The following is a 23,284-nucleotide window of genomic DNA, read 5'->3' as shown; positions in this document are numbered from 1 at the left end:
CTCCAGGCAACAGCGCCCTCAGGCTGCTCCTGTTCTTACTACACGTGACCCAAATACATCACACTAGGGCATCAACAATTAGCAATAGAACAATACAATAGAACAAGTAACGTTCTGTCCGTTACATACCCCTCCCTTTGGTGTCAAAATTTGACAAATGGCACATTTTTAAGTTTTGGGTATGATAACTGTCAATCTGGGTAGGATCAGACAACATTGTCACCTTGTAATTTACTGGACCTAGCCTTTTGACTACTTTAGCTGGCCCTCGCCATTTTGGGGCAATTTTAGCCATGAAACCATCATCTGCACGAGATAAAGGATGAGTACGCACCCAAACTAGATCACCCTCCTGGAAGTCTTGGGTTCTTCTCTTGATGTTGTAATACTTCCTCTGTTTAGTTTGTGCTTTCTCAACATTTTCTCTAACAGCTTCGTACAGTAGTTTCTGGCGATCAATGGTACTGTAGCTTGGTTGATCTGGATCTGGCGGGTTCTGTAAAGCTCTTTGTAATGGTCCTTTCAATTGACGTCCCAGGGCCACTTCAGCGGGTGAAAATCCTGTGCTTTCATGCCATGCTGTATTCAAAGCAAATCTAAATTCGCAGATCCATTGATCCCAAGTACGATGATTATTATCAACATATGAGGCAATCATGGTTTTTAGATTTCGGTTAATGCGTTCAGTCAGGTTTGATTGTGGATGATAAGCAGTTGTGAGTTTTTGAGTTACCTGCCACTGCTTGCATAACTGATCCAGGAGGTTTGAGGTGAATTGAGTGCCTCTGTCAGAAACAATGAAGGCTGGTGTTCCCCACCTTGTAAATATCTCTTCGATGAGAATACGAACGATGATGTTAGATTTGGCAGATCTCATGGGGAAGACCTCTACCCATTTAGAGAAGTAGTCTACCACCACTAGAAGATATTCGTTTTGTCGGGTACTCCGTGGGAATGGTCCCATAATATCCATGCCGAGCATGTATCCGGGCTCAACAATGGGCACACTTTGGAGACCTCCTGCTGGCTTCAAGTTGGTAGCCTTATGCTGTTGACATTTTTCACACTGTTTGCAGTGTTGCCATACGTCAGTACGCATGGAAGGCCAATAAGCAAATTCTAGGAGTCTCATTAGAGTTTTAAACTTGCCTAAATGTCCACTGAGGGGGCTGTCATGGGCATACGTTAAAAACACTTCCTTCAAGCTAGCAGGTACCATAATCTGGAATCTTTGACCTCCTTTGGAGACTGGGACACTCCTGAACAAAATATCATTTCTCAAGACATAGTGAGTTCTCATAAGGTCAGTGGTATTTTGGTTTTTGACTCTTACCATGATCTCATGGCACTCTGTGTCTTCCTTCTGCTCAGCAGCAATCTGAGACAAGTCCATTGGCAGTTCACAAGTGATAGGATTAAGAACATGTTTTGCAGGTGTGTGCATCAGCATGGCTGTTGGTTCAGCTAGATATCTCCTTGACAAAACATCAGCAACCACATTACATTGTCCTTTTCTATAACGTACTACGAAGTGATAGCCTTGAAGTCTGATAGTCCATCTTTCCAACCTAGACGAAGGCTTTGGGTGTTGAAAAAGCCAAACCAAGGAAGCATGGTCAGTGATTACTTCAAATGCTCTGCCCTCAAGATAATGATGCCACTTCTCCACAGCCCAGACTACTGCTAGGCATTCTTTCTCTGATGCAGAATATGATCTCTCAGCCCCTCTCAGTAATCTAGATGCATAAGCAATCACTTTCTCTTGTCCATCCACCTCTTGTGTCAGCACTGCTCCCAAACCAACTCCGCTTGCGTCTGTTTGCACTTTAAAAGAAGAATCAAAATTGGGTGTGTTTAAAACAGGGGCTTTAGTCAGGTCATCTTTGAGGAGTTCAAACGATCTCTGGCACACGTCCGTCCACATCCATTTAGCTCCTTTTTTCTTTAGTGCATGCAAGGGTGCTGCTTTAGTTGAGAAATCTGAAATGAAACGGTGGTACCAAGCCGCAAGACCTAGGAACCGTTGTAATTCTTTTATGGAAGTCGGTGTAGGGAATGATTTGATCGCATCTACCTTGTCAGAATTCACTTTGACTCCATCCGCAGTGATTGTGTGACCCAAGTAGTCCAGTGATGAACAGATAAATTTACACTTCTTCAGATTGAGAGTGAGACCGGCGTTGTGCAAACTGTTGAATACTTGATTAAGATGTTGCAGATGTGTTTGAATGTCTGGTGAGTACACAATGATGTCATCTATGTATACCATACAAAACCTGTTCTTGTGCTCTCTGAGAACTTGTTCCATTAAACGTTGGAAAGAGGCAGCTGCATTTTTAAGGCCAAAGGGAAGACACAAAAATTCATATAACCCTGAAGCGGTTACAAATGCAGTCTTCTCCACACTTGCAGCATTCATCTCTACTTGCCAGTAGCCACTCTTCAAGTCCAAAGTGCTGAACACCTTAGCTCCTTGCAAAGAATCCAGTATATCTGTAATTTGGGGCATTGGATAAGCATCGAGGTGAGTTTTAGAATTAACACCACGATAGTCAACGCATAACCGAGATCCACCATCCTTCTTATCTACTACCACAACAGGGGAAGCCCATGGTGACGTGGAAGGTCTAATGATTTTTTGTTGGAGCAATTCTTTGATTTGTTCTTCAATAAAATCATTCTTGACTCTGGATACTCGATAAGGTCTCTTTCTTAGGGGAAGTTCATCAATGGTTTTTATTTCATGTTTGATGCAGTTTGTACGTCCTAGCTTGTGAGTGCACACTGATGACCAATCATACATGAGAGATTTCAGCTGATTCTTTACCTTGAGGGATGCATGAGAATTTTCCACCGCTTGTTCAATGAGCTTCAAGTCTTCCTTTTTTGAGATCAATTCGACATCATCTTGTGCAGCATAAAACTGGATGACAGAATTCTTGTGAAGTTCGTTGAAACAAATGGGGTGACTGGCATTGGAATCAGGCAAGTAAACACGTGAAGAATTAAAATCAATGGTTACTTTGGCTTCCCTTAGGAAATCCAGTCCCAAGATGACAGGAACAGCCAAGTCTTCATCATTCATCACGTACAATGTGACGGCGAGTTTCACTCCATATATCTCACATTTCCAGAGAACCTTTCCCTGAGTTCTCTGACTCTGACCATTAGCAAGCATAAAAGTTTGAGTACTTTTGGTCAAATGCTCATCATCTTTTCTCAGCCTCTGCCAAACTTTCTGCTGCATCAAAGAGAAGGTGCTCCCAGTGTCAATTACAGCATTAAAGTAAGAGTGATTTAAAATGATTGGAGTTTGCAGCACTTTATTACATTGAGAGTTGGGAGTTGGATCAACGAGCATAAGGTGATTTTGTTGCCCTCTTCCACCAGAAGATTTCTTCCTCTGTTCCTCCTCTTTTCCTTGATTCCATCTCTTTTTACTCTCAACCCAATCCTTTTCTATCTGCGTACCAAGACGGACCAGATCATCAACCGTCTTCACTGTTCCCCTTAACAACGAAGCCAATCGAGGGTTGCAGTTTCTTAAAGTCGCTTGAACTATCTCAGTTTCAGTCATTCCAGGATTATTCTTCAGAGACAGGGCTCTGTAATTGAAAACAAAGTCTCTAAGATTCTCATCAACCCCTTGACGATAGTTGGCTAATTTCTGGGCAGCAACTTCTTTATGATCTTCATTTAAAAACGAAAAGAAAAACTTTTTTTTGAAAGAAGACCAGTCTCTTATATTGTGTTTCTCCGCTCTCCACCAGCTCTTAGCGGTACCTTTCAGACTCACAGACAATGATGCTAACAGCTCTTCAGGATACAGAGGTCTCAGCTCATTATATTCTTCGAATCGATCAATAAAATCAATTGGGTCCTCAGAATCAAGATTACTGAAGGTAGGCAGTTCAAGTTTAACTGGGGGATTAGACGATGAAGAAAGATAAGTTACTTGCTTTGAGCTGTTATGTGTAGCTGGGTCAATCTTGGATGGGAATTGAGACATCTTAGGAGTAGTAGTAGTACTAGTGTGCAAGGGAGTAGACATGAAAGGTTTGAAGGTTTTAAATTGTTGCTCTAATTGTCGGTCTCGTCGCTTTAAGCAATCCACAATACTTTGGCTCATATCATCGATTTTAGAAAGGAACAGCTGCTTAAGACGATCCAACTCTCTTTGCACACAATAGTTCATTTTGTCTTCACATGCTTGAAAGTTTGCATTCATAGTTTCGGTGGTCACAAGTCCACTAACACGATGCTCGAGATCAGCAAGATGCTCCTCAATGCTACACATGCGCTGGGTAGCTTCTTCATTGTCGAATTGCAGTCTATCTTCATGCAACTCAAGTGGTGGATGCGGTAATGGCACGTCATCGGGTTTAGCTATCTGATCAGTGGCTATACCTCTACATTCTCTCTCTTCCTCAGAGTCTAAATATAACTCACTGAAGGTATCAATGAGATTAACTACAGGGTCTCTGTGCTTAACAAAGGCTTCATCTGAGAAATCAGCATCGGTTGCCCTCTCTGCCATTGCAGCTGATGGTTTGTATTATTTGTTTGTGAAGATTAATCAGTACCGTCAAAATTTATATTTTTAATAAAAGGGACTCCATAAAGTTCAATTCACGAGTCCCTGTTCGGGCGCCAATCTGTAACACCTCCTTTCTTTTAAAGATGTTACTCTGAGGGGGTTCAACAGACTTTTGACATGTACTGATCAATAAACTCTTCAGCAAACAAATGTATGTTTTACACTTATTTTATTTTCCCCAGTGCTCAATACATGTACCACACAGCCAACCAATAAAACGGTAAAGCACTCTCAAAAGTCTTAGTCTCTTCAATAAGGAACCAGTGAGATGAAGTAAACTTATCGTTCGAATGTCCTGTCTTTTGGTAAGTTCAAGTGATGATGAAGGTGAATTGAGTTTCAAGCCCACAAAGCTATTTGAGTGCGATGCAATGGGTGTTGTCCTATAATCCACAACACGAGAAAAGATCACAGACAACAGTGCTCAGTGAAACGTTGTCCTCAGCGCCACGTAGCCATGTGCAAGGCCATGTGCTGTAGACTCTTTGTCGGTGTGGACAACACTTGGATTCACTGTCTCTAGTTTTAATCCGTGCTCACAAAAGCACATGTGGCAATCAAAAGTCCTTTCTAGAAAGAAAGCAAATATCTAACATCAATGACCTTTATGAAACAAACACAACGTCAAGTATATAACTCAATCCATACTCACAGTTGAGCAGAAACTCATAGAGTTCTCAACAAAGGACTTTAGAGGAGCAAGAAGATAGCATGAGTTCAACCATTTGATTTCCCTCTACCAAACGAACTGTCTTACTCTATGGTAGGTGTGTTTATATATCCGGTTACCTCCAGGCAACAGCGCCCTCAGGCTGCTCCTGTTCTTACTACACGTGACCCAAATACATCACACTAGGGCATCAACAATTAGCAATAGAACAATACAATAGAACAAGTAACGTTCTGTCCGTTACAACTTGAGCTATAGCCTATAGCTCAAGTTAAATGAGCTATAGGCTATTTTAAGCTGACTTGTGTTTGACTGAATTGTTTGCTTTATTTATTTTTATTTACTTATACTTTTATACTGGATATCAGATCATTAAAACGGACATTTAACAAAAAGAGTCAGGGTTGTGTAATTTAATTTTAGGCTATTTTAAAATATATATAATATTTTTTATATTTATTTTATTATACATTCTCTTCAATGTACATGTATAATAAAATAAAATGACACAACCCCGTCTGTTTTTTAAATGTCAGTTTTAATGTTAAATAATGTTTAATATTTTTAAAATGAAAGCAAAAAGAAGCAGGGTTGCGGTTTATTTTGTGTTGTTATGCAGTGAAGATAATCAATGTACATGTGGCCATTTAATGTGTTTAAGATTTTTTTTAAATGAAAAGAGGCAGAGTGTTGTTTTATACCATATTTCGTTTTATGGTTGCCTAAAATATACATAAAGAGATAACCGGGGTAGCCAGAGCGTGCTGAGTGACGCGATCAAGAACGCCGCTGTCCCATTTGCAGAATAACCGGACTTGCGTCCTCTCGTCCTCGGGAGTTCGTTCTCCTAAGTCGAACTTGGCAAGTCTGAACTACCAAGGACGCAAGTCCGAAGTTGGCGTACTTGGTATTGAGAAACGGCCATGGTGTGAATACACCCTTATAATTGCAATCATCTTTAGCAGCTGTGAGGCCAACTAGTACTGTGCCCTTATGCTGATTATTAATGTTCAACATTGTTAGGTTATTCAATAACAAGAAAGCTGAAACCACATCGAAGTGAAACATGCACATGCTCAAGGTATGTTTTAATTCAATAATGTTTAGACCTATCAGGCTATCACTAACTTATTTAGCTGTCTTTACTGTGAATATGTATTAGTTTAAATAATCACTTAAGGTGCCATAATGATTCAGCTGTGAGGTGTGATGATGACGAAGGGAAAAAACTGTTCAGGCAACTGGTGTTTTCGTCCAGTGTAAGACATAATTGTACACCATAGTCATGTGCTTGCATTTTAAGGTGTATATGATGCCACCAAAGAGGCCTTTCAGCATCTAGGGACAGAAACAGGGTGGTTAGAGAAGACAGTTGCCATGGTGCAGCTGTCAACCTCGGGCATAAATAGGGGTAATAGCCCTCCTCCAAGCTGAGGCAGGGGCTTGTATTGTCCCATTTCATTGCATGCCACATAGGTAGGTTAAATGTGAACCTCCAGAATAAATATAGGGTAGTAACCTAAACAATGTATGTTTAATGTTAAGTTGAATTCATTGTAATTGTAGACTGGAGCTGGCAATGCTATCTGTGCAAAGGAAAATTCCCATGGTGGATCATGTCTACAATCTCCTCAACATGGTTTGGAAGACACACCACTTTAGCAGCAAGTCTATGAGAGAACTACGAGCACTTGGAGTGGAGTTGGGTGTTCGTGTAAATGTACCAGGTAGTGTCAGTGGGACACACATGTGAACCGGGCCCTCCAAACCTTGCTGAAACCTGGAGGAAAGAATAAACATCTGCAGAACCCTGGCCAGTTCACAGCTGTGTATTACCACAAGGAACATTTGACTGCATCATCCACCAATGCTGATATTGCTGGGAGATCATTGAAGGTCTGTATTTAATTTCAAAATGATTTCATATTTGGGAGGCATGCAAAATAACTGATCAAATTAGTGGTTAGTAATTGGTCTTGCAGGTCAAGAAGATGATAGAAGATGGAAGCTTTGTGGGTTTCTGTCACTTCTTGGCTGACTTGTTGGAGGCCATAAGTAAATTCAGCTTTCTTCTCCAAAGAAATGATGTTATTTTGCCTCAGGTAATGTTGACATGTTAGGAAGAATATAGTTTAAGCTTACAGTGTAGGCTACACATAATTTTAATCAAGGAATATGTAGCTTTTACCCTTGTTTTTCACAAGGAAAATGTTTTACAGACTGTGAATGGGATTGAGAATCCCCTTGCAACTATTGAGGCCATGTCCGTGAGATGCAAGCTGGGGGGTAGGCTGGCAGAACTACTGGCAGACCTTCAGGCCAGGAGAAGACAACAAGAGGGTGAGACTCACCTTCTGTACAAGTTTCAGGTGAGCAGATATTTTTTTTTAAGTAAATTTTTGATTTGGAGTTGATTTTTTGTTTTGTTTTATTCTTGTCTAAATGTTGAATGTTTTGTGAACTCAGGGGATCACCATCAAAGGTGAAGTTGCTGGGCTTGGAAAGGAAGGACTCTCCATGGCAAGCACACATAAGCTACAACAAGCAGTGAGAGCAACCAGCGACTGGCTTCAGCAGTCTGCTTTGTAAGTGAAAGCACAGAATTACCGGTATATATTTTAAAAAAACTGTGAAAATAACATAAGCTATCATTATGACACATTCATTTTTCTTTTTCTCTCAACTCTGTCTTTCTATTCCTTGATAGATGAAGAGTCTTAATCAGCATCAGCAAAGTCATTCAAGATATTCAGTCATGATTCCTGGCCAGAGCAACGAGAGCTGACCGACTATGGAGCAGAGGAGCTGGACTTCCTGCTAGACCACTTTTCCTCTGTCTTAACAAGGTTAGTGACTCAAATTATCATAAAGATATAAAAAGTATAACACAGAGCAACATTTCATACATCTACTTTGATCCTGAACCTAGATTGTTTGGTCAGTTTTTCCTTTCACTCTTTTCAGAAATGGCTGTGATTCCAATCTGCCTAGAGAGGAGAGGGGGGGGGGGGGGGGGTGAGTAAAGGCTCAAGTTGTTTAGGCCTACTTGTTCTAGTGGAATGTTATTGGCCAGTGCCCCTAATGTTTACATACATTTAAGTATTGTTTGTAACTCTGAAATGACCAAAAGGTTACTAAGCACTTTGTTACTAAGCACTTTTTTTTATTCTGAATGTATGGTATATTTGTTTAATATTTGTACTGTCCTGACAGCGATGGTGCTGTCAGTTTACCTTGTTGCATCTTCAAAAGTGCAGAATAAAATGTGACACTGAATTTGAAACAGCACATTGATATTTCTGCATCTATTATCAAAGTATTTATTAGTAATACAGTAGAAGTTAGTAGATTTGGTTATCATCAAAGCAAATCTTTACACATTCAGACGGATCAGGGACTATCTACCGTTTCATGCTGCTCACACTTTCATGCACGCCATGATCTTCTCGAAAGCCTGGAATTGTTTACCCACTGAACTGAAAGGAGAGTCAAACTGGGTCCTTTTCAAACACAAACTTAAAGACTCGTGTAAAGAAATGTGACCACTGACTGTCCGTTGTTTCTATTGTGTTATACTGTATTATTATGTTTATTTTAACAATGTATTGTTTCATTTTATGTAAAGGCCCACTAGGGACAAACATTGAGAATTAGCTTCGGCTAAAATGTTGTAGTATCTAACATGAGCTTATGTAACATACTTGTCCCTATTCAAATAAACTTAAAATAAAGAATAAAATTTCAAAAATACTTGTGAGCGGCACATATGAGGTGTTTCTGGGTGTTTCCCCCTCATTTCTGTTTCAAGGTCTTGCTTGTGGCATTTCTTTGAGGTTTAGAATCCAGTATTCCTGTAATTCTTTGTCTCGTCTTCTGTCCAAACACACCGCGTCCTCTACGTCAGGTGACTGTAAATGCGCAAAAACTGTTTCCATTGCAGTTTTGCTAAATATTTATTTTTCGAATTGCCTGAAAAAACACCTCATGCGAGCGTAAAAACGGTTGTGCGATAAATGGGAGTTTTTGCAAAATTGACGTGTTTACATTTGTCGTATTTTCAATTTGCGCAATTTGAAGGGTAATGGAAACGCAACTAGTGACTGTATCCATGATAACATGGTGTAACTTTGACTTATAGGCCATTTCCACCTCACCCTGAGCCAACTCCCCTGGTATTGTCTTCCTTTTCTGTGGCAGCTCAGTTTGCACTTCCAGTTCGGTGTCTTCATCCTGTTATTGTAGCTTGGCAGAAGGATGCCCACTGCATAAAGTGGTCTGCAGCCCTTTTCACAGAGTCAAAGTCTCTAGCATTCTTTTGTAATCTTCTTGTATTCCCACATCCATCCGATACGCTGTCAAAATGTCTAATCCTCTGGTTTGTACTTTGAGAAAACATACATTTGGCTTTTGACTTGCCATCTCTTCAATAGTTGTCTAGGTGAAAAACGCATCCACAAAAAATGCATTTTGTGGGTTCCCAAAAAATCCAAAGGCCTTCTTCAGAGCAGCATCCTTGGCACACTCGCATGTTTTCCCCATTGGAGAGAGCCGTCTGTGGCAAGGTTCCTGACTCTTTTTTTCTCCCAGACATTAATTATTTGATGGGACTCTCGAATGAAAACTGCTAGGTCATTAATGTGTGATCCTAATGAACCAAGAACGTCTACACAGGCACTTAAATCCCCAGGACGAGCAGACACAACAACCTCAGTCTTATTTTCATTAAGACAAAGAAGGTTCTTATCCAACCATATTTTTAAATCTCTCAGGCAATTAAGCAATGGCTGAATTGAAACTTTGTCATTTGTTTTGACGGGTAAATAGATTTGTACATCATCCACATAACAATAGAAGGAAATAGACCAGCATGGGTCCCAATATGGACCCTTGGGGGACGCCACAAGAAAGAGGAGCAGCAGAGAAAGAAAATTCACCGAAGTGAACAGAAAAACTCCTATCTGTCACGTACGATTGAAACCATTTAAGGGCTGTGCCCTTTATGCCAACACACTGTTCAAGTCGGGATAAAAGAGCCGAGTAGTTGACCGTGTCAAAGGCAGCAGTCACATCCAGAAGCACTAAAACAGCAGTGTTACCCGAGTCAACAGCTAGAAGAAGATCGTTAAAAACTCTTAACAGAGCAGGTTCAGTACTGTGACAGGGATGAAACCCAGACTGGATTTTTTTGTAAATACTATAATAATCTAAAAATGTTTGAAGTTGATTCAAAACCACAACTGGCTGTTCCTGGCTACAAGGCGAGATAAAAATGTAGCAGATTTAACTGCTGCCTGGTATTTAACATAATGTGCATAATGTGTCCTGTAAAATTTTAAACGAGTCTTTAAGTTTGTCCTTTTTTCACTTTCTCTTTTTTTGCAGGCCCGTCTGAGAGCTTATTTTTGGATTATTTTTTATAATATCCCAAGAGTCCCAATAAATACAACTTCAACTATTTTTGAAGAGCTTCTTTAATAAAGAACTTGTTTCAAGGCCATTGGGATTGATGGATCAGGCACACAGGACAGGAGTGGTAACTACCACAATTATACTGCGCACTTCCTTCTGGATTGGGTTATCAAATCGCATCAGAGCACCAGGAAAATTATCAGCAAATTGCAAGCATTTGTTCATCTTATGTGCTTAAGTCGGTCACTGTATACTGCATTCAACCAACTGGATATTCATAATCTAATTATCTGCTCCACAGCATAAAATAAGTCATTTTACATTTAATTGGGTTTTGAATTGAATTTTGAGGTAACACCTTAAAATAAGGTTCATTAGTTAACATGAATTAACTACATTAGTCTGCATGAACTAATAATGAACTGCACTTATAGTAGCATATATTAATCTTTGTTAATGTTCATTTCAACATTTACTAATACTTTAATGTTAACAAGATTTTAATAATGCACTGTGAACATGAACATCTTTATAAACTAACAAAGATTAACAAATACAGTAACAAATGTATTGTTCATGTTAGTTAATACTTTAATTAACCTAATGAACATTATTGTAAAGTGTTCCCAGTTTTGAATGACAAAGTAAACGACAGCATTTTCTTTTTTGGGTCAACCATCCCTCTTGTTTTTCAACCACCTGTCATATAGACACAGCCACAGGGTTAAGATATTTTATTCACTGTGGAGCTTCATGACTGCGCAGTTTACTCTTGAAGACACTGATGATTCCTCCTCCACAAGCGTGTGACGCTAGCTCATAAGTTCATGAATCCGTCATCATCTCGGCCCCGTCTCCCCCGGTGGCGTCGCTCAGGCTCAGCTCCTCCAACATCTCGGCCAGAGAGATCCTGGGAGCGCCGTCGTCCTCCGTGTCGCTTTCCACAGGGATCTTGGAAGCATCTGTGCAGGGAACAAGACTCTGACATGAGCACAGCGAGAACATGAATGCAGGAGGAGTACGGTCAGGGCTGACGGGTTTCATCACCTCTGAAGATGTTGACGTTCTTCCTCAGGACCTCATCTTCCTCCAGGTCCTCCAGGAACTCATTGTATTGTCTATGAGAAACAATCATCATCATCAGACAGGCAACAAAAGATGATTTGAAAAGAATAATGATAGATTTTCATTCTGAAACGAACCTGACGTTTCAATTATATTTGGAGTTGTTATAGCTCAGATGCATTTCTATACACACGGGATCATTTCAACAACACAGCAAAAGCTAATTTGCTATTGAACTAACCCTTTAAACCAGTAGAATTAAGGAGTCAGTTCACTAAAAACTCTGTCAGTAATGACTCTCCCTCATGTTGTTCTCCGTAAGACTTTCCTTCATCTTCATAACACAAATGAAGATATTTTTGATTAAATCTGAGAGTGTCTCACTCCTCCATTGGCTGCGAGGTAATTGATATCTGCCAGCCCAGAAGAGTTAGTAAAGACATCGTTAAAATAGTCCAAGTGACTACAGTAGCCTCGAGTGAGTTCCCGTAGTGTAAAAGCGCAGCGGTTCTGGGTTGCACGTCACACGCATCACATGACCAGCGTCAGCCAATAGTGAGCCTCCGTTCTGACGTACACCCCAGAAGCGCTGCGCGGTTACACTACGTGAACTCAGAGACACCCAGAAGAACATCAAGAGTTGAATAAAGTCCTCATTTTTGTTTTGTTTTTGCGCACAAAAAGTATTCTCGTCGCTTGATAAACTTAAGGTTGACTAAAGGTTGACTTAAGGTTGACTATAGTCACTCGGACTATTTTAACGATGTCTTTACTAACTTTCTGGGCCGGCAAGTTTCAATTACAACAGAAGCCAATGGAGGAGTGAGACCGCTCTCAGATTTAATCACTAATATCTTCATTTGTGTCCCGCAGATGAAGGAAAGTCTGACGGGGAGTAGCATGAGGGAGAGGAATTACTGACAGGTGAACTAACCCTTTAATTGAAATATCACTAAAGAATATTATTCAATACTGTAAGGCTACATGCCAGTACATAATTGAGTAAACTAATTAAATGAAAAACAAAGCAACAGAAGAAAGAGCGCTTCCCGATTGTCTTAAAGTTACTGAAGTCATCAAGACAACAAGTGATTTTCGCCGATTCATTTTTAGGCAACACTTTACAATAAGGTGTCTTAGCCTGACTGTGAGTGTGGTCATGTAAATGTGCTATGAGGTCATGAGCGGGCTGAAGCGGCGTCTCTGACCTCTCGTCGTCGGTGTCTGCAGCGTCTCTCTCGCGCTCCAGCTCCCTCAGTTTCCACACTCGGTTCCTCGCTCTCCTCATGCGGTCGTAGCTCTTCTTGATCAGCACCTGAACACCAGCAGCACATGTTCACGCTCGCGGGTAATGTTTTCAGCAGAGCGCTAGCAGCGTCACGCTCAGGGAACACTAGAGTTCATGTAGGTCTTCAACTCACTCTGGGTAAAAGCGTGATAAAGTGACTGAAAATATCCGTTATGTTCAGATTTCAAGTGTGAGGTTTTTTGAATATTTTATGAGTGGAGGTTTCACTTCACCAGGGCTGATCAAAAATACAGTAAAAACAGTGAAATATTATTATAATGTAAATCATCAGTTCTCTATGTGAATATATAGTAAAGTGTAATTTATTCCTGTGATCACAGCTGAGTTTCCAGCATCATTACTCCAGTCTTCAGTGTCACACGATCCTTCACAAATCAGTGTAATATGAGGATTTGATGATCAAGAAACATGTATGATTATGATCAGTGTTTAAAACAGTTGTGCTGCTTCATACTTCTGTGGAAACCGTCATACATTTAATTTTACAGGATTCTTTTATGAACAGAACGCTCAATAGAACATAATTTTTTTTAAACATTAGAAATGTCTTTGCTGTCACTTTTGATACATTTAATGCATCCTTGATGAATAAAAGTGTTCTTTTCTTTCCTATCACATTCTGAGTTCGTTGTGATGAAGAGTTGATGTCTTACCACATCAGGAACATGGTGAGGGTTCATCTTGTTGAGGAACTCATCGTTGATATTGGCATTGGCAAAATCAAAGCTGAGGTATAAAAACAGAAGCGCATAACAATCATTGTCTAGGATGTTTTGTGTATGAAATGAGTGAAGTGCAGCATGTGACGGACCCCATGACCAGGTCTCCGATGTTCAGCAGGTGACCCAGGAAAGTCCTGCAGTGATACTGTTGACCCGAGTCCATCTCTGACGTCTTCTGGACCCAGACCTCAGCCAGCGTGTGCTGCACACACACACACACACACACACGATTCTAGTTACTAACCCAAGTCCCTAAATCTTCGTCGTTTTTACATGAGAAATACTTTGTTCACTTCAGCAAGACAACTTGCATAGCTGAGTGGACAGCAGCCGCGGCCGCTTCTTGACAGAGGTGTGTGTAGGAGCTTTACCTCGGAGGTGTGTGTAGGAGCTTTACCTCGGAGGTGTGTGTAGGAGCTTTACCTCGGAGGTGTGTGTAGGAGCTTTACCTCGGAGGTGTGTGTAGGAGCTTTACCTCGGAGGTGTGTGTAGGAGCTTTACCTCGGAGGTGTGTGTAGGAGCTTTACCTCGGAGGTGTGTGTAGGAGCTTTACCTCGGAGGTGTGTGTAGGAGCTTTACCTCGGAGGTGTGTGTAGGAGCTTTACCTCGGAGGTGTGTGTAGGAGCTTTACCTCGGAGGTGTGTGTAGGAGCTTTACCTCGGAGGTGTGTGTAGGAGCTTTACCTCGGAGGTGTGTGTAGGAGCTTTACCTCGGAGGTGTGTGTAGGAGCTTTACCTCGGAGGTGTGTGTAGGAGCTTTACCTCGGAGGTGTGTGTAGGAGCTTTACCTCGGAGGTGTGTGTAGGAGCTTTACCTCGGAGGTGTGTGTAGGAGCTTTACCTCGGAGGTGTGTGTAGGAGCTTTACCTCGGAGGTGTGTGTAGGAGCTTTACCTCGGAGGTGTGTGTAGGAGCTTTACCTCGGAGGTGTGTGTAGGAGCTTTACCTCGGAGGTGTGTGTAGGAGCTTTACCTCGGAGGTGTGTGTAGGAGCTTTACCTCGGAGGTGTGTGTAGGAGCTTTACCTCGGAGGTGTGTGTAGGAGCTTTACCTCGGAGGTGTGTGTAGGAGCTTTACCTCGGAGGTGTGTGTAGGAGCTTTACCTCGGAGGTGTGTGTAGGAGCTTTACCTCGGAGGTGTGTGTAGGAGCTTTACCTCGGAGGTGTGTGTAGGAGCTTTACCTCGGAGGTGTGTGTAGGAGCTTTACCTCGGAGGTGTGTGTAGGAGCTTTACCTCGGAGGTGTGTGTAGGAGCTTTACCTCGGAGGTGTGTGTAGGAGCTTTACCTCGGAGGTGTGTGTAGGAGCTTTACCTCGGAGGTGCGTGTAGGAGCTTTACCTCGGAGGTGCGTGTAGGAGCTTTACCTCGGAGGTGCGTGTAGGAGCTTTACCTCGGAGGTGCGTGTAGGAGCTTTACCTCGGAGGTGCGTGTAGGAGCTTTACCTCGGAGGTGCGTGTAGGAGCTTTACCTCGGAGGTGCGTGTAGGAGCTTTACCTCGGAGGTGCGTGTAGGAGCTTTACCTCGGAGGTGCGTGTAGGAGCTTTACCTCGGAGGTGCGTGTAGGAGCTTTACCTCGGAGGTGCGTGTAGGAGCTTTACCTCGGAGGTGCGTGTAGGAGCTTTACCTCGGAGGTGCGTGTAGGAGCTTTACCTCGGAGGTGCGTGTAGGAGCTTTACCTCGGAGGTGCGTGTAGGAGCTTTACCTCAGAGGTGCGTGTAGGAGCTTTACCTCGGAGGTGCGTGTAGGAGCTTTACCTCGGAGGTGCGTGTAGGAGCTTTACCTCGGAGGTGCGTGTAGGAGCTTTACCTCGGAGGTGCGTGTAGGAGCTTTACCTCGGAGGTGTGTGTAGGAGCTTTACCTCGGAGGTGTGTGTAGGAGCTTTACCTCGGAGGTGTGTGTAGGAGCTTTACCTCGGAGGTGTGTGTAGGAGCTTTACCTCGGAGGTGTGTGTAGGAGCTTTACCTCGGAGGTGTGTGTAGGAGCTTTACCTCGGAGGTGTGTGTAGGAGCTTTACCTCGGAGGTGTGTGTAGGAGCTTTACCTGTGAGGTCATCTCCACAAGCTCACCTTATTGGAGACGAGGCCAGCGCCAGCTCCTAGCCTCTGGTCTCGGATGACGTCGATGTCCATGACGAGGAACTCCTCCAGCTGGCGAGGGTGACACAGGCTGTTGAACGGCTGACGCCAGTACGTGCTTCCGTCCACCTCAGCCACTGAAAACCACACACACACACACATAAATACAGCGCATGTTGCTCCGTCCTCAACAGAACTGGCCGTTATGCTCGACAGTTTGATTAGAACATGTTTCTGTCATGATCATAAATCCATTAACATGCTAAAACTGTGTGAATGCATTTGGTCTAGATTAGACCTGCTACACACACTCTTTAGTAAAGAACCTAAAAAACTTTAGGAAGGCGATTTATTATCTCAAACATGAAAAATAAATAAATAAATAGTGTGATACACACAATCTGCTTTATATCAACCATTCAGTTTTCTAAGAGATTGGCTTTGGTCTGGTCAATCGGCCGAGTGTATTTTCTAACTCTAAGCATTGCTCATGTGCTCGTCACTGGAGAAGTAATGAACCGGGCAGCTGGAGATCAGGGAACACATTTCCTGTACGATGAGCATTTTAATGAGACAAAATGTTATAATATTGGCAACTATAATGGGCATGTATTTGGCCTATTTGTAAAATACACCAACACTATTATCATCTGTCCTTACAGAAGCCCCTCTGGAGCCCTGCCGGGTCAACACATTATAAGGGGAGTGCGGTGAGGTGGCGGGGCAGTAACTCACCCTGCAGGGTGTTGGGGTCCAGCAGGTGTATGGAGCTGGAGACCCGGATGCACACACACACCTGACCCATGTTACCCAGACTCTGGGCGAGCCGTGGAGACAGACACACCACACTGTCCTGCAACACACACCAAACAAACTTTTATTTTGGATGCGATTAATCACGATTAATCTTTTGACAGCCCTAAAAAAAAAACATAAGGAGAAAGAAACTGCAACGCACAATGTGGCGGAATAAGTCCCGCCTTCTCAATAACACAGCCAATCACTGATTAGTAAAGTCATCACGCATGTTCACTGCCCAGAGAACACACTCTCCTTGAAAGCGACTTCGGCCACACGCGTCCAGTCTCTCACACAACACATCGCTCCAGGACTGGTCAGACTGGCTCAAAGGCTATAGTGTTTTAGGACTCGGTCTGTTAGCCGAGCTCAGCACCTCTGGGACTCAAAACTACTGCAGGAACCACTTAAACCCAGCAGCACCTCCACACGTGTGGAGTGACGTACACCTATCAAAGTTATTCTGATAACTGTGTTCATTTGGTTCATTCCCAGACAGCCCTGTAACAGTGACCGCGAGATGCTATTTTATCACTATATAGTCTGATTGTTAAACATGTCCTCCTCCTTCCGCCAGGTAAACAGTCACACGGTAAATAACATCACTACTATTGAATTTTCCAGCACTCAGGCTCTGGCTTGCATTCACACAGAAGGCTCTCCGGCATTATTCGGGAATTAAGGTCCAGTTTGACGGCATTTTAAAACTACTGGATGCACATTTCCCTGAAATAAGCAAAAATCTTACATACCGATATCAACTAAGCAACCCATGAACTTCGTCAAAAAGAAACTCACAAATATTATATGGTTAACTTATAGAGAGTGTATAAAAATGAAGTGCAATGTGTGTGTGTGTGGAGAAGTGTGTGTGTCCCTGCAGGCTCATTAGAGCAGCCGTTGTGTCATGAAGCCGGAGTGACCTCACCTTGCACACCGGAACGATCTCCACCGAGAAGGTGCTTTTGTAGTTGTAGGTATTGGAGTGAACATCATGAGAGATCAAGCGCTGAGACGTCTTCGCCCTGCAGAAACAACACTCACCGTCAGATCTTAACAGGAACCTCACAATAACAGTTCGATTAGATACAAGCCATCAGCGCTCGCTCAACTCCCATAATGCTTCACTTCTATCCTGACACACTGAGACTTTCAGTATCAACCGCTCATCTGGAATTTAAATCATTGTGCATTTAAAGCATTAGAGTGTTTGACACTGAAAGTCTAAGATCCAGTGTGTCAGGATAGAAGTGAAGCATTATGGGAGTTGAGCGAGAGCTGATGGCTTGTATCTAAAAGAAAGAAAGACAAGAACATCTTGGATGACGTGGGGAGAGTAAATCAGGATATTAATATTCTGAAGTGAACTGATCCTTTAAGCCACTAAATTGAAAAAGCAAGAGCAAATGCACATGCAATTACGTCTATCGTGTTTAGCCTCAAATGCTTATGAACAGAAAACAGTAAAAAACAAAATCAGCCCTGACCTTTATTGATTGAATATGACTGCGGTGTGTGTGTGTGTGTGTGTGTGTGTGTGAGACCTGCAGGGAACGGTGCACTGAAGGAAGTCCACCATCTTCTGGCCGTGCTGCTTCGAGCCGTAGTAGAAGTCAATGCCCTCTGAAAACATGAAGAAGAGATGAACACAGAGCGGCCCAGAAACGCATCGCACGCAGCGCTGAGCATGATGGGAAACGCACCATGGATCTCCTTGATGCGCACGGTGTTCTGATGCAGCTTGTGCTTCAAAATCAGCTGCTCCAGGTAGTAGAACGTCTTCTTGTGGACCGTCTGAAGGACAAAACCACAACGCAAACACCTTCATAACCAAGACAGAGATGCTTTAGCAAAACAAAACGGTCCTGTCTGAGAGCAAGAGTTAACGGTTCAATCTAGGACGTCCAGAAATGCAACATCAGACACATCACCACTGAAGAAGAAGACTGCACGTACTAGCAGACCGTCTTCATGACGCCATACTTTCCATGGAGAAACATTTCACCTGAACACCCTTCCTGCTACCAATTTACTACTAGAGATGGGCATTTTTCTAAAGCAATGTGTTCAAATATTCAGGCTCATAAAAATCGAATATTTGTTTATTTAAATGATGTTTAACTAATAAAGCAGATTACGCCAGTTATCGCTCATACACTCGAGTCAGCATATGGTTATCGTGTTTATATTGTTCACGCTCATGTTGAGAAAAACTAATATCCGCATGCTCGAGTGAGGACGCGCTGACAGACACACACAGATAACGGTGTGTGAAGCAGTTTCTAACAGCACTGTGTTTTCTGTTGTTAAACCGGCCTCCCTCAACCAAACTTGTGTCTCAATCATTCTGCCATGAGAAGATCACCTCGGGTCACTCGCGCACAGCTGCAGTCGTGATGGACACTCCTCAGTCCACTGCGGTTCTTCATGAGGTTTATCACTGTGCTGATGATACTACGATACCTCAGTTTCATGATATATATATATATAATTATAAGATCAGTCATTTAAGTAATTCCAAGGCTGACGACAACATTATGAGATCAAACACAATCACTTGTTAAACACTCGACAGCGCCACCCAGTGCATTTAAATATAACTGAGTTAGTGCTTGGGATTTATCATGATTCTCTGCATTTACGGCCAGCAAATAGTATTTTATTTTTTGCAAAATAACTCCAAATCAACACTTAGTTAGGCTAGTATTGCTTTAAGTATTGATAGCTTATTCAGTCACGTCTGTTTCTTCGTGGTCGCAGGACAGTATGTTCATAACACATCTAGAAAGAATTATCATTTCTACAAATTTTCGACCAAAAACACGACCAGAGGAGCGTTAGCACTTCTCTCCAGTGACCGTCCAAGTACAGTGATATTCTGTCAGAGAAACAGAGGAAGCTCCCAAAAAAACTCATTTGCTTTGTTTTATGACATATGCGGAGCTAAATATGGACATCAGACAGTCCGCTGTTTCCCACACAGACTAATTCCTGACGCTGCGCACAGAATCAACACCGGCTGACACTTATTGCGTTTCGTTATTCATTTTTTTAAACGTAATTTAAAACACACAGGGTTTTCGTTCAGCTGCATCTCCTTTCCCTGCTCTCTCTCTCTCACACACACACACACACACACACACAGTCTGTCTCCATGAAAACGAGATCATCCCTGGACACTTGGCCTATTTGGTGCAGAGAAGACGGCTGGTGAAATTCACGAAAGGTTTGTATCTCGTGAACACCTTTACACATTAAAAAAATATTTTATATTCTGAACACAATGTTGTCGGTGTGTTAATGTTGGAGTCCCGACCCTTAGCAAACAAGCGATTGCGCCTTCTTTAGAAAGTGAACTAGTTGCAAGAGTGGATTTTGTAGAGGTAAAGAGATTTGAATGGGGTGTGGAGTGTGTATAGGGTGTTACATGTGTGGATTTTGTGAAGGAGTGAATCATTTATATAATAAAATTCTGTGAAACTAATTATTAACGAAGGAATTATTTTGACATTTGGTGGATCTTCTCCTGGTATTAAAAGCTGTTGTCACCCTGGAATATCCTGCAACATGACCAGTCTGACCGCATCGGTGTGAGAGTCGATGTAAAGCTCGCGCACCTTCTGCCGGACTTGCACCACTGCTTTCCAGAAGTCCTTGGCCTCGACTCGATGGCAGTCCTCGCACATCTGGTGCAGGATGACGAACTCCACCACGAACACCTGCTGCAGGATGGCCCCGTTCAGGACCTGCGGACACGCTCACTGAGACACAGCTCTGACCGGGGTATTCAGGACACACACACACACACACACACACACACAGCTCTGACCGGGGTATTCAGGACCACCTCACTCACACACACACACACGCGCTCACTGAGACACAGCTCTGACCGGGGTATTCAGGACCACCTCACTCACACACACACGCTCACTGAGACACAGCTCTGACCGGGGTATTCGGGACCACCTCACTCACACACACACACACACGCTCACTGAGACACAGCTCTGACCGGGGTATTCAGGACCACCTCTCACACACACACACGCTCACTGAGACACAGCTCTGACCGGGGTATTCAGGACCACCTCACTCACACACACACACACACACACACACTGTACCTCTTTCTGGATGGTCAGCTTCAACTTGATTCGCTTAGAGTGGGGTTCGGTCCACAAGAAGCCGGCATCGATGAGCCTCACCTGCGGGGGAACGAGACACACCGTGAGCTCAGCCTCGTCTGCAGCCGCTCCTGGCGTGAGGAGTGTGGCGGTCACCAACCTTAGTCATGGAGGCCTTCAGTTTCTTGAGGCACAGAGCCAACAGCTCCCTGGACTCCAGAGCGCACTGCATCCAGGTGCACGGGGGCTGCAGGTACCTGCAAACACAAGACACACTGCTGACACACACACACACATACTGGATCTATACACACAGGGCCTAAAACTAACTGTCACACCTGCCAATGGTCGTGACCATACATATGTTTAACCGGCAATGAAGCAAATTCGATAACACTGAAAATTCATGATCCTCTCTTTCAATTTTCAATACCACAGCTAAAACCTCTAGCCTAACTAAAACACATTAAAACATTATTAAAGACTAGCAAACATTCAGTAATGAAATAAGAACAAATAATAAAATTACAAGCACAAATAACTACAATATATCAAAGATAGAAATTAAATAAACAGTGCTCTTCAGGCTGATCTGACAGTGGTTTTCAAGTACAGAAATGTAAGCAAATGCAAAATAACACTGCATAGTCCTCTCTGTACAAGATAAACATCCTTAATTAATCCTTGAGTTAAAAAAAAAGTTATTCAGTCAACAGCAGTGTGATTTTCTTTGTCCTTTGTTTGATTAACATTAAAAACACAGATAGTAGCAGGAATATGAGGATGCCGTCACTTTAAGAGTGAATGCACTGGTGTGTTTACATTCACTTAATACATAACCTGTGTGTACTGGGATACTCACTATTGTTTGACAATGTTATGTGAATTTGTTTGTTGAAGTGCAAGCTGATGTGAAAGAAAGCTCAGTCTAGTATCCGCACGCTGTGTGAGACGCTTCAGATGTGCACACACACACACACACACAACTCAGCGCACGAGGATAGACTTAATATAATTGTGACCCCAAGAATTGATTTGCAACGTGGCATTACCAAAAATTCCCACCCCTAATATTTACATGTATTTCTGATGGTGATGATTTTTTTTTTTTTTTAGGTATGCGTGTACTGTCAAATTTAGTCTTAACATGTTTAAAAGGAGTAGCCTGTGATTTCAGTTTTTTATTTTATTTAGAATAAATGTTAATACAAAAGTTAGATTGATCGATCATGATTTGCGTCCTGAACTGACAAAATGTCAAATGTGTACCTTGAATGCAATGTAAGTCGCTTTGGATAAAAGCGTCTGCCAAATGCGTACATGTAAATGATTTGTTCGCAGATATCAGGCACAAATGTGTGTTCACATGCACAGTTAGTGAGCGAGACCGAACTGTCATTGACACGAGCACATGATCATCCACAGGATGCTTTCGCCTGCTTTATAATTATCTAAAGGGCTAGTACACCCCCAAAAAAATAAAAAAACACGAAAATTCTGCCATCATTTACAACTAATGTAGCCCCAAAGTTGAGCATTGATCAGATGAATCCGCTGTGAGGGTGAAGCTGGCGTGGCCGTACCGTTCACACTGCCTGCAGAAGTGGACCGAGACCTGCTTGGGGATGCCCTCGGAGATGTCCACTTGAGTCCTCAGGCAGGACACACACATGTTGGCAGGGTTTGGGGGAATGGGAACACCACATGTGCAGCAGAGACTGAGGGAAGTATACAAACACGGCGCCAATTTAAGGAGCGTCTCTAAAGTTACATTTGTACACAGGTTTCTCACTTCAACCCTACGATAAGATGTCGATATCTCAGCACTATTCATGAGACGTGAAGAATGACACGTGTAATACTCACATGTTGCCGTGGCTGGTCGATGGCGGGGCCTGCATGTACTCCATGACTACAATGACAGTGAGATAGACACTTTAATAGAGCAAAACTCTGTCCGGCTCTGCTGTCATACATGCAGCTTACACTATAGATGACAATATCTGCCCTACTGCGTCCGAGTCCGGCACTGTGGCACTGCCACGGCGCTGTTTAGAAGGGTGACTATCGGTATAAACCGCTAACTAGCACACAAACACTAAGTCAATACTCACTGTGTTGGAGAATCAGCGGTAATCAATTCAATTACATAAATATTTCCTCACGAACATGCACATGTGTCTTTGCCTGAGCCGGCGACTGCTGATGACGCCACCACACGTGTCTAGAATGACAGGACCCACAAAGCTGCCCGTTATAGGCCTGAATGTAAATGCGAGTAAAACTGGCACCGCTGCACGATCGTTTTAATCATTGTCAAAAAAAACTTGATTAAATGAACACATAGAGCTCACATCAATCCCCAGTAAAGCAGTAATTATCGGGAAAAGTAATTAAATCAAGCTTGGACCTTTGAGATAAAGAGATGAAGGGATGCATTTAAAGAAAACATCGAAATTATTCCGTAATGACAAGATTTCTAATAGGTAAATTTGTGGTATGAATAAAGACCGAATC

General features: G+C 42.6%; 1 protein-coding gene across 3 annotated transcripts; it reads right to left on the bottom strand.

Annotated features, from left to right (window-relative positions):
- Positions 1-8,470: 8,470 nt before the first annotated feature.
- On the bottom strand, positions 8,471-23,047 carry nmd3 (NMD3 ribosome export adaptor). 3 transcript variants are annotated; one of them, XM_079608948.1, is made up of 17 exons: positions 22,882-23,047; positions 22,634-22,679; positions 22,351-22,485; positions 20,928-21,024; positions 20,768-20,848; positions 20,258-20,386; positions 18,344-18,434; positions 18,185-18,263; positions 17,569-17,665; positions 16,578-16,695; positions 15,834-15,979; positions 13,862-13,974; positions 13,704-13,776; positions 12,950-13,056; positions 11,724-11,794; positions 11,466-11,638; positions 10,704-11,431 (listed from the first exon to the last, which is right to left on the bottom strand). In XM_079608948.1, the coding sequence occupies exons 2-16, from the start codon at positions 22,675-22,677 to the stop codon at positions 11,502-11,504; spliced, it is 1,518 nt and encodes a 505-aa protein (XP_079465074.1). In that variant the 5' UTR covers positions 22,678-22,679; positions 22,882-23,047; the 3' UTR covers positions 10,704-11,431; positions 11,466-11,501. The 3 variants fall into 3 exon arrangements, with proteins under 3 accessions (XP_079465073.1, XP_079465075.1, XP_079465074.1); XM_079608947.1 differs by having other exon boundaries at positions 8,471-11,638; XM_079608949.1 differs by having other exon boundaries at positions 8,471-11,638; positions 22,634-22,688; positions 22,882-22,975.
- Between the last annotated feature and the right edge of the window lie 237 nt (positions 23,048-23,284).

The sequence above is a fragment of the Phoxinus phoxinus genome, assembly GCF_949152265.1.
Source record: "Phoxinus phoxinus genome assembly, chromosome: 4".
NCBI lineage: Eukaryota > Metazoa > Chordata > Actinopteri > Cypriniformes > Leuciscidae > Phoxinus > Phoxinus phoxinus.
This window is presented reverse-complemented; position numbering and strand designations above follow the sequence as displayed.